The sequence below is a fragment of the Antechinus flavipes genome, chromosome 6 (genome assembly GCF_016432865.1).
Source record: "Antechinus flavipes isolate AdamAnt ecotype Samford, QLD, Australia chromosome 6, AdamAnt_v2, whole genome shotgun sequence".
NCBI lineage: Eukaryota > Metazoa > Chordata > Mammalia > Dasyuromorphia > Dasyuridae > Antechinus > Antechinus flavipes.
This window is the reverse complement of record NC_067403.1, coordinates 251842512-251868335: the sequence shown is the minus strand read 5'-3', so window position 1 is coordinate 251868335 and position 25824 is coordinate 251842512. Positions and strand designations below refer to the sequence as shown.

Sequence of the window (25824 nt, the reverse complement as noted above, 5' to 3'; positions counted from 1 at the left end):
TTCCTTTTTGAGTACCAGATGATGAAGACACCTTGCCACATAGAAAGAATTTACAATCCCACATATAGAAAAGAAGGAGACCTAATCATTGCCGGATTCTTCTCGCTTTTTGTGAAGGTACAGGATCATATGAGAATAAATTTATTTCAAGAGTCTCCTTTCTGGACTTTTGCAGAACCAAAGTGAGTAGTTACTTTTTTTCTGTATTTTGATCCCTACCTTTGAACTGTGATGTGTACATAAAAGGCAGTGTGAATATGAGTACACTACATATATGTAGATTCATGTACATATAGACACCTATATAGGCTTAATATAGAAAAATATACATGTATACACACATACATACATATGTACATATATCTATGAATGAATGAAGATATATATCCAATCAGTTGTACACTTGTAATTTCTACCAATCTAAAATTTCTTACACTCCCCTCCCCTCCCCCAACTCAATCACATTTTACAAGAAGTGGTCACTTCTTCTGTGGAGCACTTAAATGGCCCCAGTCGCTCTTCTGTCACATATCTCTTTAGATTTTTACTAATCATCTAATATTTGCACAAGGGATTTTTATAACGTACAGTTCTTAGTATGACACTTCCTGATCTGTGAATCACTCTCTGATTCCTCTCTTGATCAACTTCAAAAGCTTTTAAGCTCTTTATACCTTGATCACCATGTAAATATCTGCATGTGGTACCCATCTCTCATTTTCATATTTTTGACAGTGCTGTCTCCCAATTCTAGGAATGCAATCTCTCCTCAATTCCATACCTCAGAATTTTATTTTCATTTAAAATTCAACTCATTTGGTATAAAGACTTTTCTGCTCCCCTTGAGCTGTTGCTGACTTCCTCCAAGTCATATTTTATCAACTTTGTCCCTAATGTACTGTTTTATGTATGGGCACATTTTCTGTTCTGACCAAAATATATCCTGTATGAGATTTTTCCCCTCATTTGTCTTTCTATCTCCATGACTTGCAAATGCCTGACTTCTAGTAAGGGACTCAGAAATGCATGTAAGCTTCTTGATATCACTTCTTAAACATTTCAACTTCTGCTCCTTGGAAACTTCAATTTCTGTCTTTTCATAATGAGTTTGAAGACCATTTTTGTAACTTCTCTTCCTTATTCTCATTGCCTTCTCTGCTGACAGTGATGATCAGTCTTTCCTCCTTGGTATTCTATTTTCTCTAGGTTTTAGGGACTATTTTTCTCTTTTTCTGTTCCTTCTTTTCTTGTTTCACCTTTTGTGTCTCCTTTGCTGGATCTTCCTAAGATCATATTGTGTGACTATAGGTGTCCCTCAGGTATCTGTATCTAACCCATTACTACTTCCCTTGGTTATCTTATCAGCACCCATGATTTACTTAGCATCTTTATGTTATTATTTCTCACATTTACCTAATCTGATCCAAACTTTCTGCTCACTTCACAAGTTATATCATCAATGGTCTCGCAGATATCTTGGACTAAGTGCCCAGTGGAGAAATCATTATCCTTTGCCCTACTTACTTCCTACTTACCCTATTGCTTTACAGAACAATACCATCCTCTGATGCCCTTTAGTTCATAACATCAGAGTGCTCCTAAATTCTACCTTATCCCCCACCCCACATATACAAACTGTTCCCAAAATCTATCTTTTCCAGCTTGCCAATGTCTCTTAAATATATTACTCTCTGGTTATCTACTCTTTTTTCTGATTCTCTCTGTCACTGTCTCTCTATATCTCTTTCTGTTTCTCTCTGTCTCTCTATCTTTCCCTCTCTGATTACAAACAATCTTTCCCTTTAAAATGCAATCATTTTGAAGACAGCATTTTTTTTGCTGTTAATTGATAACCTGATTCTCAGCTATTCAGCTTCTAAGAGAGAAATAGTATGTCCTTAATTGAATAAAGCAGAAGTATGGACTGCATGAACAAGGAATTCTAAATGTTGTGCATCTTTCTGCTTTAGCTCAGGTAGCTATTTCAATGAGTAAAACCAGTATTGCACCCTGAATCTTTCAGTATTACTCATTACCTTGCAACGACATCTTTTGAAATACCCATGTTCCATTTTCTTCCCAAGATAATAATCTTAAAAATCATGACAATGCATTTAGAAGGTATTTTATTTATAGAAGCTACTTATGTATGCATGGTCGAGGGGATCATTAAAAAGATCTTGTCATTGCAAGTTGACTATTAAAAACCCATTTTTCTGTTTGTATGAGATAGAAAATCTGTCTGCGTTGTATGCTCAGTTTTATTTCAAAACTAGACATGTTCTAATGCCTAAATTATAACGTCATTTGTGTGTGTGTGTTTGTGTGTTATTGAAAGGAATTTACATAGTTTCATTTTAAAACTGGGGACACTGAAACTCGAGGGGTGAAATGGTATTCCCAGCACCACAGTGTTTGCAAATTTTAGGGGCAAGATTTAAGATAGGAGTTCCTGAAATGTCTGACATTTTTTCCACAGTGAAAACTTGCTGTTTCTTATAGAGTTTTGCTGTTTTAAAAACATTTCCCTGTCACTTTAGGTCAATGTTCAAACAATATCACCATTTCCTTGCTCTCCAATATGCTGTGGAGGAGATCAATAAGAACCCTTATTTGCTGCCCAACATAACTTTGGGATACCACTTACTCAATAACTTCCATCTGGAGAAACTAGCTGTGGAGAGCTCCTTAATATGGCTGTCAGGGAGAGGTCCAGTTATCCCTAACTATAGCTGTGATAGGCAGTCCAATACTGTGGCTGTCATTGGAGGGATGTCTACTATGTTGTCCATGGCCATAGCCACCGTTCTTGAACTGTATAAAGTTCCACAGGTAAGGGAGACCAATACTATCACTTGCCTTTATCCAATGTGTTCTTTGTATTTAAAGCAGCAGATTCTTTATAATCTGTTCTGATGTAACATCAATGGAGTCAATAAACAATTATTAAGGAGTCTTCCATCATGTTCTGATAACAGGTGATACCAAAAAGGTGGAAATAGTCCTTTCCATCAGGGAACTCCCTCTGTCCTCTAGGTAAGGTGACGCTCTATTGATTTAAGCCTCATAGTTTTGAACCAAGTAACAACCTAAAGTTCACTATACTTCTAGTTCTTCTCTTTATATTTGTATAGAATTCTGAAGACTTTATATGGAAGAAAGTTTTATTTTTCTTTACATCATAAAATTCCCAGGGAAAGGGTTCTTTTCCTTTGCATTTCAAAATTGATTTTTGTATTTTCCCTAAAAAAGTGAAGCTCTAGTACTTGTCTTCATCAGTCTATGCTAATAACCAGCATCCACTTCTATGTTCAGAGAGAGCTTCCAATTTAGGATGAAAATTTGACTCTTCTCCTGAATTTGTGCCTGATTTGCCAAATACAGGATGTATCCCTTCAGAACATCAATAGTTTATATATTCATTTCAAGTCATTTCCAAAAAACTAATTTTTATCAATTGCTAAATATTTGTTTTCTAATTGATATTTACAGAACATTATGATGAGCCTAATGTGATCCAAATTGGGAGGCCACTGTGCATTGCAAGAGATACAGAATTTTGTTTAGGGCAAATTCAAGATGCCATTTTCTTGTTTGTGTATCAACCAATCCTAACCTGAGAAAAAATAATGATTATATTTATTAGGATTTCAGAAATTATACATTGCACAGAACATCTTACAGAATACTCCTTGATGCTTCTTTGCTTGTTTTCCCACAGAGTTTATAAAGTCTTGGAATTAACTGATTTTCAAATATTTGGTAGAATTCATTTGTGAACCTATGTTGTTTGGCAATTTTTTTCATTAGGGGATTAATGGTTTAAATTAATGATTGTTTGTTCATAAGTTTTTCTATGATATGTAATCAGATCAAAAAGGAAAAAAAAACAAACATGGGAATGAAAAGAATAAACAAACAAACAAACACACAAATGATCTACATTCAATCTTAGTAGTTCCCTATTAAGATGCAGATGTCATTTTTCATCTCACATCTTTTGGAATCAGCATTATGTTTTGTAATGCCTTCTGTTATGCATTTCTGTTTTATGAGTTCATTTCATTACCATTCATATTTTTGATTACTGTGTATTTCCCTCCAAAATATTTTTCACTGTTTGTACTTTTCCCTATTTCCTCATCAAAAGTCTGTTTTGTTTCTGACCACCATTTCTTTTGATATCTCCTCCCTCTTATCAGCTCCTCTCTTTTATTCTGATCCACTTCTTATTCTGCTTACTCATAGAGTAATGATAGATTTTTGTGTCCAATTAAGTGTATGATATTTATTTGAATTGATTTATTGAATCAATTACCAAGAGATTAATCTTAAAATATTCCCTGTGTGTGCTCCCAATTTTCTTTCCACTATAATAGGATACCTCTTGCTATAAGATAATTTATTCTGTTCTACCTTTCCCTTTCCTCTATTGGCAGTATGATCCCACAGTCCTTTCTCTGGGTGTAGATGACTCTCATAATCACAAGATCATTGGAACTGTCATCAATCATCAACTTGATAGAAAGAGTAACATTCATCAGAATTGATCATTGTATAATGTTGATGTTGTCATGTACAATGATCATTTGGTTCTGCTCATTTCACTTAGCATCAGTTTATGTAAGTCTCTCCAGGTCTTTCTAAAATCATCCTCCTGATCATTTCTTATAGAAAAAGAATATTTCATAACATTCATATATCATAACTTATTCAGTCAATCTCCAACTGATGGGCATCCACTCAGTTTCCAGTTTCTTGCTACTACGAAAAGGGTTGCCATGAACATTTTTTTCACATATAGCTCCCTTTCCTTCCTTTAAGATCTCTTTGAGATTAAGCCCAATAGAGACACTGCTGGGTCAAAGAGTATGCACAGTTTAATAACTTTTTGAACACAGTTCTAAATTGCTCTCCAGAATGGCTGGATCCATTCACAACTCCATTAACAATGTATTAGTGTCCCAGTTTTCTCACATCCCCTCAACATTCTCCTTGTTTTTTCCTGTCATGTTAGCCAATCTCAGAGGTGTGTACTGGTATCTCAGAATTGTCTTAATTTGCATTTCTCTGATCAATAATGATTTAGAGAACCTTCTTATATGATTAGAAATAATTTTAATTTCTTCATCTGAAAATTGTCTGTTCATATCCTTTGACCATTTATCAATTGGAGAATGGCTTGGATTCTTATAAATTTGTGTCAAATTCCTATATATTTTAGAAATGAGTCTTTTATCAGAACCCTTAAATGTAAAAATAATTTCCCAGTTTATTGCTTCCCTTGTCGTCTTGTCTGCATTAGTTTTGTTTTTACAGAAACATTTAAACTTAATATAATCAAAATTATCTATCTGGTACTAATTTATGAGTTCCAGTTCTTCTATGGACACAAATTCCTTCCTCCTCCACAAATTGGAGAGGTAAACTATCCTGTGTTCCTCTGATTTGCTTATAATATCATTCTTTATGTCTAAATCATGAACCCATTTAGATCTTATCTGGATATATGGTGTTAGGTGTGGGTCAAGCCCTAATTTCTTCCATAGTAGTTTCCAATTTTCCCAGCAATTTTTGTTAAATAGTGAGTTCTTATCCCAAATTCTGGGTCCTTTGGGTTTGTCAAACTCTAGATTGCTACAGTTATTGCCTATTCTGTCCTGTGATCCTAATCTATTCCACTGACCTATTTCTTAGCCAGTACAAAATCATTTTGATGACCACTCCTTTAATGTAGTTTTAGATCTGGCACATTTAGGCCTCCTTCATTAGCATTTTTTCCTATTAATTCCCTTGAAAGTCTTGACCTTTTGTTCTTCCAGATGAATTTTGTTACTACTTTTTCTAGATCTCTAAAATAATTTCTTGGGAGTTTGGTATGACACTAAATAAGTAGATTAATTTAGGTAATATTGTCATTTTTATTATATTTGCTCAACCTACCCATGAGCACTAGATATTTTTCCATCTGATTAGGTCTGACTTTATTTGCGTGGAAAGTATTTTGTAGTTGTGTTCATATAGTTCCTGAGTTTCCCTTCCAGACAGATTCCCAAATATTTTCTACTATTGACAGTTATAGAATTTCTTTTTGCATCTCTTTCTGCTGAACTTTTTACAATGAATTCTTTTTTGGTGTGAAACACATCTATATTTTCTTTGAGGTTTCAAATCTACATATTTTGCCATTATTGTCCTCTTCTAATTTTATGTGTAACCATAGAAACTTTCTAGAGTAGGCTTCAAATTTTTGTTTTACTTTCATATGTGTGTATTCATTTTGCAGTCTATTTTATATTTTTATATTTATGTTAATAATGAGTTCTGCTTTTGAGGAAAGAAGAATTGTCTCAAACTTCTTGAACTGGAGCTCAAGACCTCACTGTTAATGTATCCTAAAGTTGCCTGGAAACCTTGCCTGGAAACCATTGCATCTTTTGTATGGTCCTCTTTTATCATGCTACCAAATATGTTTCTTGCTTATTTTTGTTTTAAGATTTATACTTTAAACAGTTTATTTTTCAAAATACATGCAAAGATAGATTTCAACATTCACTCTTGCAAAACCTTGTGTTCCCAAATTTTCCCCATTCCTCTCCATATCCCTCACCCATAGAGAGCTAGCATTCCAACAATACGGGTTAAATATGTTCTTGATGACTTTCTAAGTTGTCTTGGACTGGAAAATTATTTGACTCCATGGTTTTGTTGGTTTTGCCACTCCTTTATTAATCTTGATTCATTATTCTATAGTTGTTTTTTAGGAGAATTTGTGAGACTTCAGGCAAATTCTTACCTTATTTTGCCATCCTCATTCTTTTTTCCAGTTTTGAAAAATAAAGTATCAAACATTACCATGATACATTTTTTATTTTAAATCTAAGATAATTTTGCCTCTAATTTTATCATTTTTATTTATGTTATTATTTGATTTCAAAGAGATATTAAGCTTACTTATGATTGAGTAAAGTACCAGATGCAACATTGGACTCACCAGAATAATGCTCAAATGATGTTTGACTTATTACCATACATCAGTTTTTTCTCTGGAGGTCAATAGAATTTTCCTTCATAAGTCCTTCATAGATGATTTCAAAGTTTATATTTCTCAGAATAGTTAAGCCATTGAGGAATAGTATTTGAATCATGTTTCAGAGTTTGTATTTGATGTTGTCTTGGTTTTGCTCATTTCACTCTAAATAATTTGATCTGAGATTTTCCATGTGTTTCATGCCATAGCCCCATAACACTACATCACAATTATATTCTATAACTCCTTTAAGATTTTCCTATTGATGGCCACTGACAATTCTTTTCCATCCCAAAGAGAGTTAACAAATTATTTTATAAAATGTAGAATTATTTCCTTTTACCCTGATAACCTTGGTATATAGACCTAATAGTGGTATTGTTGTACAAGTTGATCAGTTCATTTTATATCTTTTTTTAGTGCAATTTTAAATTGCTCCTCAAAATAGTTGACTCAATTCATAGTACCCCAATAGTCTATTAGTATCCCAATTTTCTTCATTCCCTCCAACATTTGTACTTTGTCCTTTGTCTTCTGCCAGTCAATTTGTTAGGTATAGAATACTAGGTCATAGATAATTCAATTTGAATTTCTTTAGTCAATGAGAGGATACTTAGCATATGGCAAGTAGAATCATGCCATAATTATTGAAAAATGAATTTGCTTTCTAACTGGAATTAATAGAGCCATTTCATAATTACTCTTCTGAAGGAAAAATGGTCATTATTGTAGATCATATTTTATATATTTTTAAATCACACGTCCACGTCTAAGAATAAACTGATGTTACATCATCTTCCCATTTTATGGGATGAAAGATGTTGGAATTAGAAGATATTCTCTGAAACATTGGCCTTAGGAATTTCTTCTCACAAGACCATCAGTTTTTGAATCTTGATCCAGATATTCTTGCTGATTGGATTACTGGGGACCTGATTTAAATTAGATATCTGTACTAGTTACTTTATGTCCTTCTCAGAAATTTGGGGGTTAGTGATGTAACAAAGAAACTCTACATATGAAAATTTCTCATTTTCTGGACAAATCTGATGACTGAAGGTCTCACACAGGTGCATTCTTTTTTGTTGTTAGAGATCAAAATTTGGTGCTCCACAGCTATGGAGGAGTGAACCATTGCTTATTTCAGAGAGTTCTTACTGATATGTTTGGGGAAATATTTTAATAACAATCTTGGCAGTAGATTTCAGCAGGATAAATTCTTCATCTTCCATTTCTCATTGGGTTTGACATGGAGAACGTTTTCCCCTAGAGCATGATGTCAGGCATGCTTATTATCAAGGAAATAAAATTTTGCTTGGAATCACAAGAGGAGGGGAATGTATGCGATAGAAAGTCTGGGTAAAGGAAATATTGATATTAGGGCTGAAAACGATTGATATGAGTGAGAAAGACCATGCAACTATGCCACTTATTTAAGAAACAGGTTCTTGCTGGAAACACTAAAATGTTCCACTTGAATCAACAGGAAAGAAATATGAGCAACAAATCAATATTTCAAGAGTTTGATTTAATTACAAAATTAAGAAAAAATGTTTTCTCCTTTGATCAAATTGCCTAAAAGTGGAATGGACTTTTGGAAGGAACTGAGTTTTTTCTCCTGGAAAGCAGTGACTTAGGAAGTGCTTGAAGGAGACATTAAAGAAAGAATGCATCAGATACAATTTTAGCATCTCCTTTCAATTGTTCCAGTATTTAATAGTGTAATTTTGTAACCATAAACCCTAAATTAAAATTTGCAAGCATTTATTCATTATCTACTTTCTGAAAATAATATGCTTGCTTGACATACAAATAAGAAGGACAAATTATTACTCTGAATGAGTTTAAATCATCATTACTGTTTTCTTTATATTTTATTTAGATTAGCTATGGCCAATTTGATCCTCTCTTGAATGATAAGGTTCAGTATCCATATGTCTATCAGCTGGGCAGTAAGGAATCTACTCTTCATCTGGCATTCGTCCAATTGATGCTGCATTTTGAATGGACTTGGGTGGGACTGCTCCTTTCGGCTAACACAAGAGGGGAAACGTTCTTCAATGATCTGAAAGAAGAGATGGCCAGGAATGGGCTGTGTATGGCTATGAAGGAAAGAGTGCCTCAATATTTTAAAAGGACAGAAGATTTTAACCTCCTTTCTAGGGTCATTGCATCATCATCAAATGTGATTTTTATCTATGGAGATTCTGATTCCCTTCAAGAACTTTCTATTGTATTGAAAACTTATATACCTTATGGAAAGTTGTTGGTTACCACGTCTTCTTGGGATCTTTCTATTACTACTAATTTTGATCAGTTTCCCATTTTTCATGGTACAATACTATTTTCTCATATTAAGGAGGAGATTCCAGGTTTCACAGAGTTTGTAAGAAACATGAATCCAGTCATGAATCCTGAGGATATTTTCCTAAAAGCTTTCTGGGAATTAGTCTTCAATTGTAGATTTTCAGAAAAAAGTGGTACGGAAATGTTATATCCTTTGTGCCCAGGAGATTTTTCCTTTAGAGATATTCCTATTATGAAAACTGACATGGTCCTTATGGAACTGATTCCTAATGTTTACAATGCAGTGTATTTAGTTGCCCGTGCTCTCCATCAAATGCTCCATTCTGAGGCAAAAGAGGCATCAGACCTGGCAAGAAACTCAAATATTTCTTGGAAGGTAACATTTTTATTCCAAAATGGGTCTTAACACAGAGTATTCACATTATATTATTAATGATCTGTTCTAAAGATGAAGAAATGAAGGAATTACCTGAAAGTTCAATAAAATACATATTCCTTAATATAGTTTCCAAGTTTTTTCTTTTTGGGATTACATTAAAATGCTAGCAAAAATAATGAAATTAGTTGTGATAATAGGCATTATTAACTTTGATAGAGCCATCTTTTTGAAAATGCTGGGGTATTTCCTTTTTACACATTCCTCTGTGTTTGAGTCTATGTGGCAGGAGGCTTTCATTAAATCTCTTCCAAATTAGGACCTTTACAGTGGCCTTTATCATTAACATTGAAAATTTCTAATCAATTTCTAATTGATCATTTTCTTTTAACTTCTATCAAGATTGATAGCTGAGCAACATAGCTGATATTTTGACATGGATATACTTGCTTCAATGATGTATTAATTTTTTTTTAAATGAAGAGGAACCATTATTGGACACTGTATCCTAAATATGATTTTTGGTGCTTGAAGGTATTGGTTGCTATGTTCGAAATGTTGGGAATCTGGGAACCTAGGGAGTGATTATAACCTAGTAAAATTCATAATACAGGTGAGGACATCTGGGTATAGATTAATAGTTCTGTAAACTACTTCAGCTGCTCTTGTAGTTGTCTTCAATGCTCTTTTTATTTTTATACTGGCCACTCTGATTTAGGCCCGAAGGAGTTGCCATAGACCTTTCCTTCCAACCTGTAATTTGTTCTGAGCTGAGAAAATGTCTCATCATAACATTTTATTGACAGTGCTGCTCCGGAATTTGATTTGAGTCGTGATTGAAAAAAAAATGAGAAAATTCAGTTGAATTGATTCTTTTAGTCAGCTATTCTGACACTGTCTGATAAACAAGTTTTAATGATCTAATTTCAGGGATTTTCTTTTATTTAAGCAGGTAGCTCAAGGCTTACTAATGTACCCCTTTCCCTCTTTTCATCATTAGCTTATAATCTAGTTTATGATTATGATACTTATATACAGATCAAACTTAATATTCCCAACCATACTTCCTTCTTTTCTCTTCGAGGTTCATTAAAAAAAATATTGTTCCTGTCAGATGTTCAGATTAATTCTCTCATGTCATCTCTTTATATTTCTCTAGTATCTTAAAGTGATCGTCTTAGTCACCCCCCTGACAAATGAGTTGATAAAAAGGATTAGGCAGAGAGTGAGATGGATAGATACTATCATGAAACCATGAACGTTAATTTGCACAGACTTTAAGAGACAGTAAAGCATAGCAGAAAAAAGGAGTGCTACGGTTGGTGGAGTCAAGAAAAGTTGGACAGGACTCAATGACTGGACAAGAAATGTGTATTATTTTTTCTGGCCAATTAGATTCTTTCTTTTCACCCTAGAATATTAATGTCTTACTGTGAAATTTATTATTGAGAACAATTTATTTTCTGTTTTTCAGCTTTCACATTTTACATTTTCTAGCTCACTGGGAAATTTTCTTGAAAATATTCTTTGACGAATGAAAATCAAAACCTGAGTGATACCAAAAAAATTTCTAGCTTTTATTGAAAATTATGCTTCTCCAATCCTTCTCAGATTGTATTAATGTTTCATTTTCTTACACTTTGTCATTCTGAAATTCCTTTCATAATTTCTTCTGTCTTTTGAAGGACTGAATTTTCCAAAGGATGAATTGCATCACTCTGAATGTCAAATTCTCCTTTATTCTTAAATTGACCTTATCAACCATGTCAGAGATTTATATTGTATTTTTTATTCTAGATTCTTTTGTCAAGGAATAAGATTTCCCATAAAATCCAGTCTATCATCGCACATTTCTTAAACACCCAGTATATGTTAGGATATATGTTAAGTTTTAATGTTAAAAATTTAAAAAATATGCCCCATTTGGGGATTATCAAAACCTGCTAATGAAGAAATGGTAAACTTTTGCTTCTCAGATGTCTTTATAATATGTTGAATATTTATAATATATAATTGGTTACTGGTTTTGCTATTTTACCATTGCACTTAGCTTGCAAGGAGAAAAAGAGTTCAGAGCTTCAAAAGCAGCTTAAGAAGGAGAATGACAACTTTTTTGCATCTGTTTTCCATTGATAGTCAATCTTGGGACATGAGCATAAATCCTTCCTGCAAAGACTAACAATCTCCTGTCCTTGCCTTCAGCTCCACCACTTTCTGAAGTGTATCAATTCTGTCACTAATGCCAGTGATGAGTCATGTTGGAATGGAACCAAGCCAGTTGCTGAGGCTTATGATATCCTAAATTATAAATCCTTCCCTGGTCAGATAGAGACACTGGTCAAAGTGGGTGAAGTGTATCCTCTTGCTCAGAGATTCACCATTAAGGAAGAAGACATAGATTGGCCAGACAATTTCCATCAGGTAAGGGGCCAATGAATATGAATTTTATCACTTTGACTCTTTAGCTTCCAGGACACTTGTTGTTTCTTCATTGATACCAGGATGTTCCCCATAGACACTGGAAATGTTTGTGATAGGGTACTAAAATCCACTTAATTCTTATTTTTTGTTCTGAACAAAGGAGTTACTGATTTTGTTTTTTTTTTTTTCAGTCCCATTTGCGCATACTTTCCAGTTAACTTACATAAAAATCTGAATTGTTAAAACTATTTAAATCTTGAAATATGCTATATCAAGTGGTCAAGTTTGAAAAGGGTACAACATAAAGGAAAATTATTCCTCAAAGGGACCTATTTACAGGAGACTACCCACTATCTGGATTCTTATATCTATATAAAATGTTTAATCTGAGTTTGTGTCCTCAAGAAAAATAATGGCTTTTTAGAGATTTTTTAATTTAAATGCTGTGATTCTGTATTCTCTGCTGATGGCAAATACATGTATCTATACAGTTTTATCTGTCTATGAAATTGAATAAATTTCATCGCTCCCTTCAAAATAGTTTCAAGCAGAACCTCCAATGGTCAGCCCAAGAATAAGTTCAGCCAATCTTACTTCTATTCTGACCTGTGTAATTAATATAAAATAATATTCTCTAAAATAAATAGTCTCTACAGTGGTGATTCTCTGAAACATTTTGAGTACTTTATGAAAACACAACCCCCCCCCTTCCCCGCACTACTTTGGTGGGGAAAATTAACAAGATGTCCCCACTTATATGTTCAATGAATTGTTTCAATAGAAGGAATTAAAAATGGAATGAAATTGGTACTTTTGGGGAAAAAATAAGCCAGAAAGTTATTACAATTAAAATTATCAAGGAGCTTGATTGAGTCTAGTGGAGAATCTGTGCTTGTTCACTGGGGATAAAATAATATGAATTGTAAGATGAAAATATAAATTCTCCAGTAAGAATTAGATCATTTTTGTCCTGCAGAATTGAAATTATGTTTTTTTCTGTATTCTATAGGAGAGCTTTGAAATCATCATTTCCTCACTAAATCCATCTTTCAGCAGTCCTTCTTTGAATGACATTTTCTCCCTTTCTCTGATGGAAATACAGACTCCAACTTCCATGTGCAGCATGAAATGTGTCCCTGGATTCAAGAAAACATCTCTTGAAAACCAACCCATTTGCTGCTTTGCTTGCACCCCGTGTCCTGAAGAGAAGATTTCAAGCCAAACTGGTAGGTTCCTAAAGTTAAAGTGTCCTTCTTCCAAAATAATAGACATTCTATTTTGTTAATTTTAAACGGAAGTGACCTTTGCTTGGCAAAATAATAATTTCTGAGTTAAAATAACACTGCAATTAATAAGTCTCTTGCATTCCATGTGCTTTCTGGTCATTCCTATAACTATCAAGAGCAAGTCCTGGTTCAAGATACCAAAAATCTATCTGAGCAAAATCCACCAGGATTTTACTACCATGGAAATCCCTAATACTTCCCTGACATGTGGCCTAATTGTAATCTTCCTTGTTCTTATGGGAAAGCTTAATCTAAAACTTATTTATAAACTTTCTCATTCCTAAAGGAAATGTCAATAGGACAAAACTTAAAACCTAAAAAATAGATATCTAAGCATAGATGCATTTAGTTTGAGAGTAGGAATCTGGCCTCTGGAGTTAGTCTTCAAGAAAATTTATAAAATTTATATTTCAGATTAACTGGAGTCCTGGAGGGAGATAGTTTTTTGACAAGCTATTTTCAGAAAGTTGGAGTCCTGACTCTAGGAAACTTGGATTCCAAAAAAACGAATAAAAATTGGCCATACCTCACCCTGACCCACTGCATGTGAGGTTCATTTTCAAAGCTGATGAGGTCTGATCTTGATTTGCTTTGTAATTGTTGTTGCTTCATAAAATGGTATCTTCAAAAGTTTAAACGTTTGCTTTTTGATAGCTTATCTTTCATTGAACACAATGCCCTCTCTCCATTTAACTCTCCCTTCCTCTCTCTCTGTCTCTGTCTGTCTTGTCTGTCTGTCTGCCTCTGTCTCTCTCCCTTCCTCTCTGTCTCTTTCTCTCTGTCCTTGTCTCTGTGTCTGTCTCTCTCACTCTCAGTGTCTCTCTGTTTCTCTTTCTCATTATAGTTACTCTTTATGTCTGCCTTTTGGAATTCTTGCACTTTTAGTTTCATTTTGCTTATGTCACTATAGTCAATCCAGAAAAATAGACTATTTCTCCTGTTGATTTAGTTGTAATTTATTTCTTTAAGGAGCTCTTTGTAATTGAGTCAGAATAAGCATTTTGAATAGTTCCAAAGATATTCCGATATTGTATGCATTTTTCAGTCATTTCAAATAGTATTTCTTTTTCTTATAACTCCTTTCATTATGTAAAAATTTGGAGGTTTAATAGATTTATTTTGTTGTTTGCCTCATGAATTTATTAAATTTCTGTTTGTTCCTTAACTGATCCCTTATTATTTTTAAAATAAAACATTAGGTCACTAGAAAATAGAGATAGTTGGACATCTTTTTTTTTCCTGTTTTTCTGTTTTAATTTCTCTTATTTCAATGTTCTTAATTCAATTTCCATTTTTGTAGCAATAAGGAGAAGATTAATCATCTGAATTTTATTCCCATACTCACTGGGAAAGATATTTGTGTATATCTTTGCATAATTTGGTTGCTTTTAAAAGATGTATTATTATGCCATAAAAGTTCTTCTTTATGTTTTTGTAATGTTTTCAGAATAAGCATTTGTTTTCCTTTCTTAAATTTTTTTCTTTATGTTATAAAATAATTTTGTCTTGTATTAATGTCATTTTTTCTGAATTTGAACTACTTCTGTTTTTTTAATTTAAATAGAAATTGCAGAGAATGAATTGTTTGATAGATAAATCACTGGAAACCACTTGTCAGGAATTTATTTAAAAATTTGAATAGATATTAATAATTAAAAATATATCACCTGTATTTTAAGCTTCTTTAATTTGAACAGTGGGCTTTATTTGCCTCATAAAATGTATCTGGTAGTATCCTTTCTCAATTTTTGAGAATAATGATGGTGGTATTGTACCATTTTTAAAACGGTTTATATAAATTTTCCAGTGAATCAAGTGTTTCTCTTTCCTTGTCTGGTTCCTTGAAATTAATTCAGTGTTTTCTTTCTTTCTTTCTTTCTTTTTTTTAATAAAAGCTTTTTGTTTTCAAGATATATGCAAAGTTAGTTTTCAACATTCACCCTTGTAAAACTTTGTGTTCTGAATTTTTTTCTGTCCTTTCTTCCCACCCTATCCCTAGACAACAAATAAACTAATATATGTTTACCATGTTCAGTTCTATTATACATATTTCCATATTTATCATGCTACACAAGAAAAAGCATATCAAAAAGGAAAAAAATGAGAAAAAGGAAAAAGCAAGCAAGTCCCTATAGTTCTCTTTCTGGATGCAGATGGCTCTCTCCATCACAAGTCTATTAGAACTGGCCTGAATCACCATGTGCATCAGAGATGATCATCACATAATCTTGTTGCTATGTACAATGTTCTGTTGGTTCTACTCACTTCACTTAGCATCAGTTCATGTACTTTTCTCCACATCTTTTTGAAGTCATCCTGCTGATTGTTTCTTACAATAATATTCCATAACATTCATTTACTATTAACTTCTTCAGCCATTCTGCAATTGCTGGGCATACACTCAATTTCCAGTTCCTTGCCAATACAAAAAGAGTTGCTACAAACTTAATTCAATATTATTAATTGATATTGGAATAACTTAAAATCTTGGTCTCCTGGTAGTTTGAATATTTAAAGTATTTTTTAAAGAATTCTTTACAACTCATAAACTGTCTGAATTTCCCGAAAGAAGAGTATTTTTTTATTTTTATTTTTTTGAGATAATCAGGGTTGTATGATTTGTCCAGGGTCACACAAGTTAGTAAATTTTATTTCAAATCATGTCTTTCTGACATCCAAGGCTGCTACTGTATCAACATGCTATCTACCTGTCTTTTTTTTTATAGCATTTTATTTACAAGATATATATATGCATGAGTAATTTTTCAGCATTGACAATTACAAAACCTTTTGTTCCAATTTTTCCCCTTCTTCCCCCCTATCTCTCCCCCAGATGGCAGGTAGACCAATACGTGTTAAAGTATATGTTAAATACAATATATGTATACATATCCATACAGTTATTTTCCTGCACAATAAGAATCGGATTTTGAAATAATGTACAATTAACCTATGAAGGAAATAAAAAATGCAGGAGGACAAAAATAGAGAGATTGGGAATACTATGTAGTGGTTCACACTCATTTCCTAGAGTTCTTTTGCTGGGTGTAGCTGGTTCTATTCATTATTAAACAAATGGAACTGATTTGGTTCATCTCATTGTTGAAGAGAGCCACATCCATCAGAATCCATCCTCATACAATATCGTTGTCGAAGTGTATAATGATCTCCTGGTCCTGCTCATTTCACTCAGCATCAGTTCATTTAAGTCTTTCCAGGCCTTTATGAAATCATCCTGCAGGTCATTTCTTACAGCACAATAATATTCCATAACAGCCACATACCACAATTTATTCAGCCATTCTCTAATTGATGGGCATCCACTCAGTTTCCAGTTTCTAGCCACTACAAACAAGGCTGCCACAAACATTTTTGCACATACAGGTGCCTTTCCCTTCTTTAAGATCTCTTTGGGATATAAACTCAGTAGTAACACTGCTGGATCAAAGAATATGCACAGTTTGATAATTTTTTGAGCATAGTTCCAAATTGCTCTCCAGAATGGCTGGATGTATTCACAATTCCACCAACAAAGTATCAGTGTCCCAGTTTTCCCACATCCTCTCCAACATTCAACATTATCTTTCCTTGTAATCCTAACCAATCTGACAGGTATGTAGTAGAATCTCAGATTTGTCTTAATTTGTGTTTCTCTGATTAATAATGACTTGGAGCATCTTTTCATATGGCTAGAAATAGTTTCAATTTTTTATCTGAAAATTATGTGTTCATATTCTTTGGTCATTTATCAATTGGAGAATGGCTTGATTTCTTATAAGTTAGAGTCAATTCTCTATATATTTTGGAAATGAGGCCTTTATCAGAACTTTTGACTATAAAAATGTTTTCCCAGTTTATTGCTTCCCTTCTAATCTTGTTTGCATTGGTTTTGTTTGTACAAAAATCTTTCAATTTGATACAATCAAAATTTTCTATTTTGTGATCAATAATGATCTCTAGTTCTTCTTTGGTCACAAATTCCTTCCTCCTCCACAAGTCTGAGAGGTAAACTATCCTATGTTCTTCTAATTTATTTATAATCTCATTGTTTATGCCTAGGTCATGAACCCATTTTGACCTTATCTTGGTGTATGGTGTTAAGTGTAAGTCAATGGCTAGATTCTTCCATACTAATTTCCAATTTTCCCAGCAGTTTTTGTCAGTGAATTCTTATCACAAAAGCTGGAGTCTTTGGGTTTGTCAAACACTAGTTTATTAAAGTTGACTATTTTGTCCTTTGACCCTAACCTATTCCACTGATCAACTAGTCTATTTCTTAGCCACTACCAAATGGCTTTGGTAACCATTGCTTTATAATATAATTTTAGATCTGATACAGCTAGGCCACCTTCATTTGATTTTTTTTTTTCATTAGTTCCTTGAAAGTCTTGACCTTTTGTTCTTCTAGATGAATTTTGTTGTTATTTTTTCTAGGTTATTAAAATAGTTTTTTGAGAGTCTGATTGGTACAGCACTAAATAAATAGGTTAATTTAGGTAGTATTGTCATTTTTATTATATTTGCTTACCCTATCCAAGAGCACTTAATATTTTTCCAATTGGTTAGATCTGATTTTATTTGTGTGGAAAGTGTTTTGTAGTTTTGCTCATATTGTTCCTCACTTTCCCTTGGCAGATAGATTCTCAAATATTCTATACTATCAGTAGTTACTTTAAATGGAATTTCTCTTTGTAACTCTAACTGTTAGGTTTTGTTAGTGATATATAAGAATGCTGATGACTTATGTGGATTTATTTTATATCCTGCAACTTTGCTAATGGTGTGAATTATTTCTAATTGCTTTTTAGTAGAATCTCTGGGGTTCTCTAAGTATACCATCATGTCATCAGCAAAGAGTGATAATTTGGTTTCTTCATTACCTACTCTAATTCTCTTTCTCAACTCTTATCGCCAAAGCTAGCATTTCTAATACAATATCGAATAGTAATGGTGATAGTGGGCAACCTTGTTTCACTCCTGATCTTATTGGGAATAGTTCCAGTTTATCCCCATTACATATGATGCTTATTGATGGTTTTAAATAGATGCTACTGATTATTTTAAGGAAAAGTCCATTTATTCCTCTACTCTCAAATGTTTTTATTAGGAATGGATATTGGATTTTATCAAATGTTTTCTCTGTATCTATTGAGATGATCATGTGGTTTTTGTTAATCTGATTACTGATCTAGTCAATTATGCCAATAGTTTTCCTAATATTAAACTAGCCCTGCATTCGTGGCATAAATCTTACTTGATCATGGTATATTATCCTGGGGATGATATTCTTTAGTCTTTTTGCTAATATTTTATTAAAGATTTTATCATCAATATTCATTAGGGAGATTGGTCTATAATTTTCTTTCTCTCTTTTCAACCTAACCGGTTTAGGTATCAGTACTATTTCTGGGTCATAAAAGGAATTTGGTAGGAATCCTTCTTCCTTATTTTTTCAAATAGTTTATATAGCATTGGAGTTAATTGTTCTTTAAATGTTTGGTTGAATTCACATGTAAATCCATCTGGTCTGGGGGAATTTTTCTTAGGGAGTTGATTAATAGCTTGTTCTATTTCTTTTTCTAAAATGGGACTATTTAAGCATTTTACTTCCTCCTCTGTTAATCTGGGAAGCCTATATTTTTGAAGGTATTCATCCATTTCATTTAAGTTATCAAATTTTATTGGCATAAAGTTGGGCAAAATAACTCCTTATTATTGCTCTAATTTCCTCTTCATTGGTGGAAAGTTCTCCCTTTTCATTTTTAAGATTAACAATTTGATTTTCCTCTTTCCTTTTTCTAATCAGATTTACCAAAGGTTTATCCATTTTACTGGTTTTTTTCACAAAACCAACTCTTTTTTTTTTTATTAGTTCAATAGTTTTTTACTTTCAATTTTATCAATTTCTCCTTTCAATTTTAGAATTTCAAGTTTAGTAATTGATTGGGGGTTTTTAATTTGGTCTTTTCTAGCTTTTTAACTTGCAAGCCCAATTCATTGATCTTCTCTTTCTCTATTTTACTGAAGTAAGCCTCTAAAGATATAACATTTCCACTTATTACTGCTTTGGCTGCATCCTACTAATTTTGGTATGTTGTCTGATTGTTGTCATTATCTTGGGTAAAATTATGATTTGATGAATGAATGAAATATGTCTATGGGTTGGATGAAATGAAATGGATGAAATATGTCTATGATTTGCTCTTTCACCCAATCATTCTTTAGGATGAGATTAGTTAGTTTCCAGTTACTTTTTGGTCTATTTACCCCTAGCTTTTTGCTGAATGTAGTTTTTATTGCATTGTGATCTGAAAAGAATGCATTTACTATTTCTGCCTTTCTGCATTTAATTTTGAGGTCTTTATGTCCTAATATGTGGTCATTTTTTTTATGGGTTCCATGAACTATTGAGAAGAAAGTGTACTCCTTTCTGTCTCCATTCAGTTTTCTCCAAAGATCTATCATAGCTAACCTTTCTAGTATTCTATTTATTTTTTGACTTCTTTCTTTTTTATTTTTGGTTTCATTTATCTAATTCAGAGAGCAAGGTTGAGATCTCCCACTATTATAGTTTTGCTATTTCTTCTTGCAACTCTCTTAATTTCTCCTTTAGGAAATTAGATGCTATACCACTTGGTACATATATATTTAGTGTTGATATTGCTTCATTGTCTATGCTACCCTTTAGCAAGATATAGTTTCCTTCCTTATCTCTTTTAATTAGATCATTTTTTGCTTTTGTTTGATCTGAGAGCAGGATGGCTCCCCCTGTTTTTTTGATTTCACCAGAGGCATAATAGATTCTTCTCCAGCCTTTTACCTTTACTCTCTATGTATCTCCCTGCTTTAAATGTGTTTCCTGTAAACAACATATTGTAGGGTTCTGGCTTTTGATTCAGTCTGCTATCCATCTCCGCTTTATGTAAGAGTTCATCCCATTCACATTTATGGTTAAAATTACTAATTCTGTATTTTCTGCCATCTTATTATCCCCAGATTATGCTTTTCTTTTTCTTACCTTCCTATACTACCCTCCCCAATATTAAACTTATGGGCATTACTTGCCTCACACAGCTCTCCCTCTTTAGAATTCCTCCCACCCCCTTTCAATCCTTTCCCCTTTCTTGTACCTTTCCCTTATTATTCTTTTCATTTTCCATTTTCCTCTCCCACTTTTTAAGAGGTGAGAGAAGTTTTTCTGTAAACCAAATATGTCAATTATTTTCTCTTTGAGCTAAATCTGATGAGAGTGATTTTCACACAATGTCCCTCCCCCTCTCTAAATTCCCTCAGATATGATAGGTTTCCTTTGCCTCTTTGTGGGATATAGTTTCCATCTTTTTATCTCCCTTTTTCCCTTTTTCTGATACTATCCTCTTTCCATTTCTACTTCCCTTTTTTATTCTATCAGTAAAATCAAATTATACAAGCACTCTTTATGTTTGTCCATAACAGAAATAAAATTCTCAAGAGTTCTTTTTACCTTTTTCTGCTTCTCTTGAGTCCTATAGTTGGAGGTCATTTTTTTGTTTGTTTGTTTCTTTAGCTATGGGTTTTTCATTAGAAACAAATGGAATTCACCTGTTTCATTAAATGTCCACCTTTTCCCCTGGAAGTAAAGGCTCAGATTAGCTTGGTAGGTTATTATTGGCTGCATTCCAAGTTCTTTTGTCTTTCAGAATATCAGATTTCAGGCTCTTCAATCCTTTAATGTGGAAGCAGCTAGATCCTGAGTGATTTTATCCTGAGTTTATATATATATATATATATATGGCTCCTCAGTATTTGAATTTTTTTTTTCTGGCTGCTTATAATATTTTTTCCTTAGTCTGATAGTTCCTTGGAGTTTTTATTTTAGGGTCTTTTCCAGAAAGTATTCAATGAATTATTTCAATGCTTATTTTACCTTCTGATTCTACTACATCTGGGCAGTTCTTTTTGATGATTTCCTGTAAAATTGTATCTAGGCTCTTTTTTTCATCATAATTTTCAGGAAGTCCAATAATCCTCAGATTATCTCTCCTAAATCTATTTTCCAGGTCTGTTGTTTTTCCAAGTAAATGTTTAACTTTTTTTTTTCTATTTTTTCATTTTTTTGGTTTTGCTTAACTGATTCTTGATGTCTCAATGAATCATTCATTTCTATTCAGTTCTGATTTTTAATTAGTTATTTTCTTCATTAGCTTTTTTAAACTTGTATATGCCCAATTGAGTTTTTAAATGAGTTGTTTTGCTCTATGGAATTTTTTTCCATTTCACTAATTTTTTACTGAGTTATTTTCTTTTTCAATTCACAAATCCTATTTTCCTGGGAGTTCTTTATCTTTTCCAATTCACAAATTCTGTTTCCTTGGGAGTTCTTTACCTTTTTCAATTCACATTTCAGGAAGTTGTTTTCTTTTTCCACTTTATCAAATTTTTCTTTAAGTGGTTATATTCCTTTTCTGTAGTCTTTTGCATAGCTTCTCTTTCCTTTCCCCATTTTTCTTCTAGCTCCCTTTTAAGATTTTTTATAATTTCTTCTAGGAGAACATTGTGTGATGTGGACCAGCTTACATTCCCTTTGGGGTTTTGTCTGGAGACTGTCTGCTATTAGTCTCCTTGGGGTTGAAAACCTGTTCTCTTTCTGTAAAGAAGCTATCGGTGGTTAGCATATGCTTGCTCTTTTTATTCAATTTTTTAAAGCACTTAAGGTATGTCTTCAAGACAAGGGGGTTACCAGCTTCCTCTGCAGTGCAGGGATAAATATATGGACAGTAGCTGTCCTGCAAATGGACTGCTAAGAGTGGTGGAGCTGTGGAAGTGCTCTGGGAAGAGCCTTGCACCAGAAGTGTCTCTGCCCTGGGAAGTATGGCCACACTGTGGAAGTTCTATTGTCCTGGTCAGAGAACCTCTGCTGTGCAGATTTGTGGCTGCCCTGAACAAAAGCCCTGAGCTGCAGAATGTGACTGCACAACTATGCTGTGGCCTGTGCTGAGTAACTTCCAGTTCTGGGTGGGGTGTAGTCAGATCCTTTAAGATTCTGGTGTTTTTTTTGGAGTACAGTCTACCTTTGGCCTTTTGGTAACTTCTCTGCTGATCTATTGCTTTACAACCAAAGCAGAGCAGCCAACTTGTGGTACAGTCCTCTTTGCAAAATCTCCACCCATTTAGAGACCGCCCCCACCCGGTTCACTCAGTGTACCAGCCTCTATGTTCTGCCTCCCTGCCTGTGCTGGCCTGCTCTTGCTGATCAGGACAAACCTTTTCTGGAGATCTTCCAGATTATCTTTGGCTGGTAATTTGTTGTACTCCCAGTATTCATGGATTTTACAGTCAAGGACAATTTCTGAGGCTGAATTTGGTAATTAATAGTGAGGATAGATGAAGAGCTTAGAATGAAGCGTGTGTCTTCTCCACCATCTTGGCTTTGCCTCCAAGCTGTTTTAACAAAGGTATTTTCCCTCTAATATTTTCACAGCAAATACTGAATTTGCCAATTCCCTATTATTAAAAAAGACTTGCTTTGAAGCCAATTTACCATTTGACTAAATGCTTTTTATCAAATAACTCTGAGAATCAATGTTTTCCATAATTTTTAATTATGATGTTCACTCTTTGGCCCAATCTCATAAGTGTAAATAAATCTCAAAGTTAATGGCCAATGAAGCAAACAATGAAAGAAATATACATGTAAGTACAATATAGAAGAAATAGGCCCTCTGAGAACAATAGTACTAGATGCTGAAGCAATAATGTATATATAGCCAATAAGAGTATAACACTAACAATTGGGAAACCTGAAGGAGCGAAGTTTGAAATCCTCATTTTCTATAGTCAGTAACTCAGGGAAACATTGTCATAGATGCACAATGTATTTTCTACTTTATAAACTTTAAAATTGCTATGGAAAGTACTTTATTTGAAGAAAGTTTGATTTGCATAATCAGAATCATGTTCCATAAGAACCCAGAAGATTTGTAGTTATAACTTTAATTTTAGAAAAACACATCAAAAAGCCTTTTTAGTGTAATTTAAAAAACTAATTCTTGGCTTTCATCCATGATGAAATTGACAGAATTATTGATTTGACAATGTCTCATTTCTGTTTTGAAAATATTGGATTAAATATAAAATAACCATTTAGGATTCATTGTAAGTCATTTCTAATTGAAATGGATTGTGTAGGGAGTTTAATTTCATAACTAAAACAAATACATTCAGCACATTATTTAATCCATATATGGAGAAATGACACTACTGACATGTCTTTATTTTATTCAACTTCTAAAATTCTTGTCTTCTGACTTAAATGAAATCCAAAATGAGACTGAATTGGATGTGAAAAGAATAATACTGTGCTTTATAGGTGACAAAAAACTGATCAGTCAGGAATATAGCATGATTTTATTGTTGTTCACAGATGCAGAGGAGTGCCTGCAGTGCCCTGAAGATCAATATCCTAATAAGGAGAGAGATCACTGCCTTCCCAGGACTGTGACCTTCCTGGCCTATGAAGAACCTCTGGGAATGACTCTGGCCTGTGCAGCCATCTGCTTCTCCCTTCTCACTATGTTGGTCCTGGGGGTCTTTCTGAAGCATAGAGACACCCCTATAGTCAAAGCCAATAACCGCAGTCTCAGCTATACTCTGCTGGTCTCCCTCAGCCTCTGCTTCCTCTGCTCCTTGCTTTTCATCGGCCATCCTACCACAGCCACCTGCCTGTTGCGCCAAACCACATTTGCAATTGTCTTCACAGTGGCTGTTTCCTCCATTTTGGCTAAAACCATCACTGTGGTTTTGGCTTTCAAGGCCACCAAACCAGGGAGCAGGCTTCGGAGCTGGCTGGGATCCACAGCATCTTACTCTCTCATTTTCACCTGCACCCTCATCCAAATGTGTCTCTGTGGCATCTGGCTTGGGACATCCCCCCCCTTCCTGGAGATGGACATCCACTCTGAGCCTGGCTCCATTATCATCCAGTGCAATGAGGGCTCCCTCCTCATCTTCTACTGTGTCCTGGGCTACATGGCCTTGCTGGCCTTGGCGAGCTTCACCGTGGCTTTCCTGGCCAGGAACCTGCCGGACACTTTCAACGAAGCCAAGTTCTTGACCTTCAGCATGCTTGTGTTCTGCAGTGTCTGGATCTCTTTCCTGCCCTCGTACCAGAGCTCCAAGGGCAAGGCCATCGTGGCCTTGGAAGTCTTTGCCATCTTGACCTCCAGTGCCGGGATTCTCACTTGCATCTTTGCTCCTAAGTGCTTTGTGATCCTTCTAAGATCAGAACAAAATACTCTGGGACTACTTAAAAAGAAAGTTACTTCCTGAGAAGCCAAGTCTTCTCAAGTTCATTAGTCACAGTCAAGGAACTCCTTTGATCCTACAGTCCGAGTCATAATAAAATATGAGAAATGTATCTGCTTCATTTGCCTGTTTTCTCTAATATTCATATTTTTATTTGAATATAATAGCATTTTGAAAGCATACTCTTGCCTGATTTTAGAATAGAGGTAGAATGGGATCAGTTGCTGTTTTGAATTATTTTACAGATTGCAGACAATACGTGAATTACATTTAAAAAATATTGATGGAAAAAGTTGAATTTAAATAAATGACATTCTGGTTTCCAATTCTAATCTTTAATAAGTCCATCCAGCATTATGAGAGAAGGTTTATAGGAAAATGCTTACAAACTAATTAATTTGTTGTGTAGAATGGTTTCTAAACCAGTGAATATGTACTAGAAGTTGTTTAGCCTTTCACTTTTCCATCAATTATGTAATTGTAGAATGATCATTGGATCGGGAAATCTGTTCCAAAGTCTTATTATTTCCATCAAATACATCTTGTAACAATAGCATATAAATAGTTGGTTTTCATGGAACAATAAAAATGAGACAATAATAATGCAGGAGTAATAATTTTCTTTTCTTTGTTCAAGGAAACTACTTCAGTTAGAATATTTTGGTGATCATATTATTTATTAATTGCATGATCCATTATTGCAACCTATCATCTTTTGTTTTTCTGAGGTCTTTGAATGTATCTCTAGGCTTAGATACTTTAAAGAAAATTTAATTGATGAAATTTTGTGATCTCCTCTTTAAAAAAAAAACCACCAAACCTCAAAGCATATTATCAACTATAGCCATTGAAATCATTTGGCATTTGTTAAAAATAAAAATGTAAATCAATGGCATAGGGAAAAGGAGATGCAAATTTAGTTGAACTTTGTAAAACCCAGCTTTTGAGAGTTAAGTGTAAAGAATTCTTGAGCCCTCCAGAATTCACAATTTGGAATTATCAGTTAGGAAAAGACTTTTGCTAGTTCCAGGGACTGTAAATGGCAAATATTTCAATTTTTCCAGAAATCAATTGAGGTTATTCACTAGAATGCCAAACATTGAAGCAGATTCTTTAAAAAT

The 25824-nt window shown here is 33.8% G+C and overlaps 1 protein-coding gene across 2 annotated transcripts; it reads left to right on the top strand.

The window, feature by feature from the left end:
- Window positions 1-25306, top strand: LOC127539879 (vomeronasal type-2 receptor 116-like). 2 transcript variants are annotated; one of them, XM_051964296.1, is made up of 4 exons: window positions 1-182; window positions 11916-12134; window positions 13237-13360; window positions 23823-25306. In XM_051964296.1, exons 3-4 carry the CDS (start codon window positions 13249-13251, stop codon window positions 24725-24727), a joined length of 1017 nt encoding a protein of 338 aa, XP_051820256.1. In that variant the 5' UTR covers window positions 1-182; window positions 11916-12134; window positions 13237-13248; the 3' UTR covers window positions 24728-25306. The 2 variants fall into 2 exon arrangements, with proteins under 2 accessions (XP_051820256.1, XP_051820255.1); XM_051964295.1 differs by having other exon boundaries at window positions 13144-13360.
- Window positions 25307-25824: the final 518 nt, after the last annotated feature.

Excerpts from the sequence above, each read along its gene's own strand:
- LOC127539879 (XM_051964295.1), top strand. The coding sequence starts at position 13,225 with ATGGAAATACAGACTCCAACTTCCATGTGCAGCATGAAATGTGTCCCT. Across the intron at positions 13,361-23,822 it reads GAAGATTTCAAGCCAAACTG|ATGCAGAGGAGTGCCTGCAG; the intron begins GTAGGTTCCTAA and ends TGTTGTTCACAG.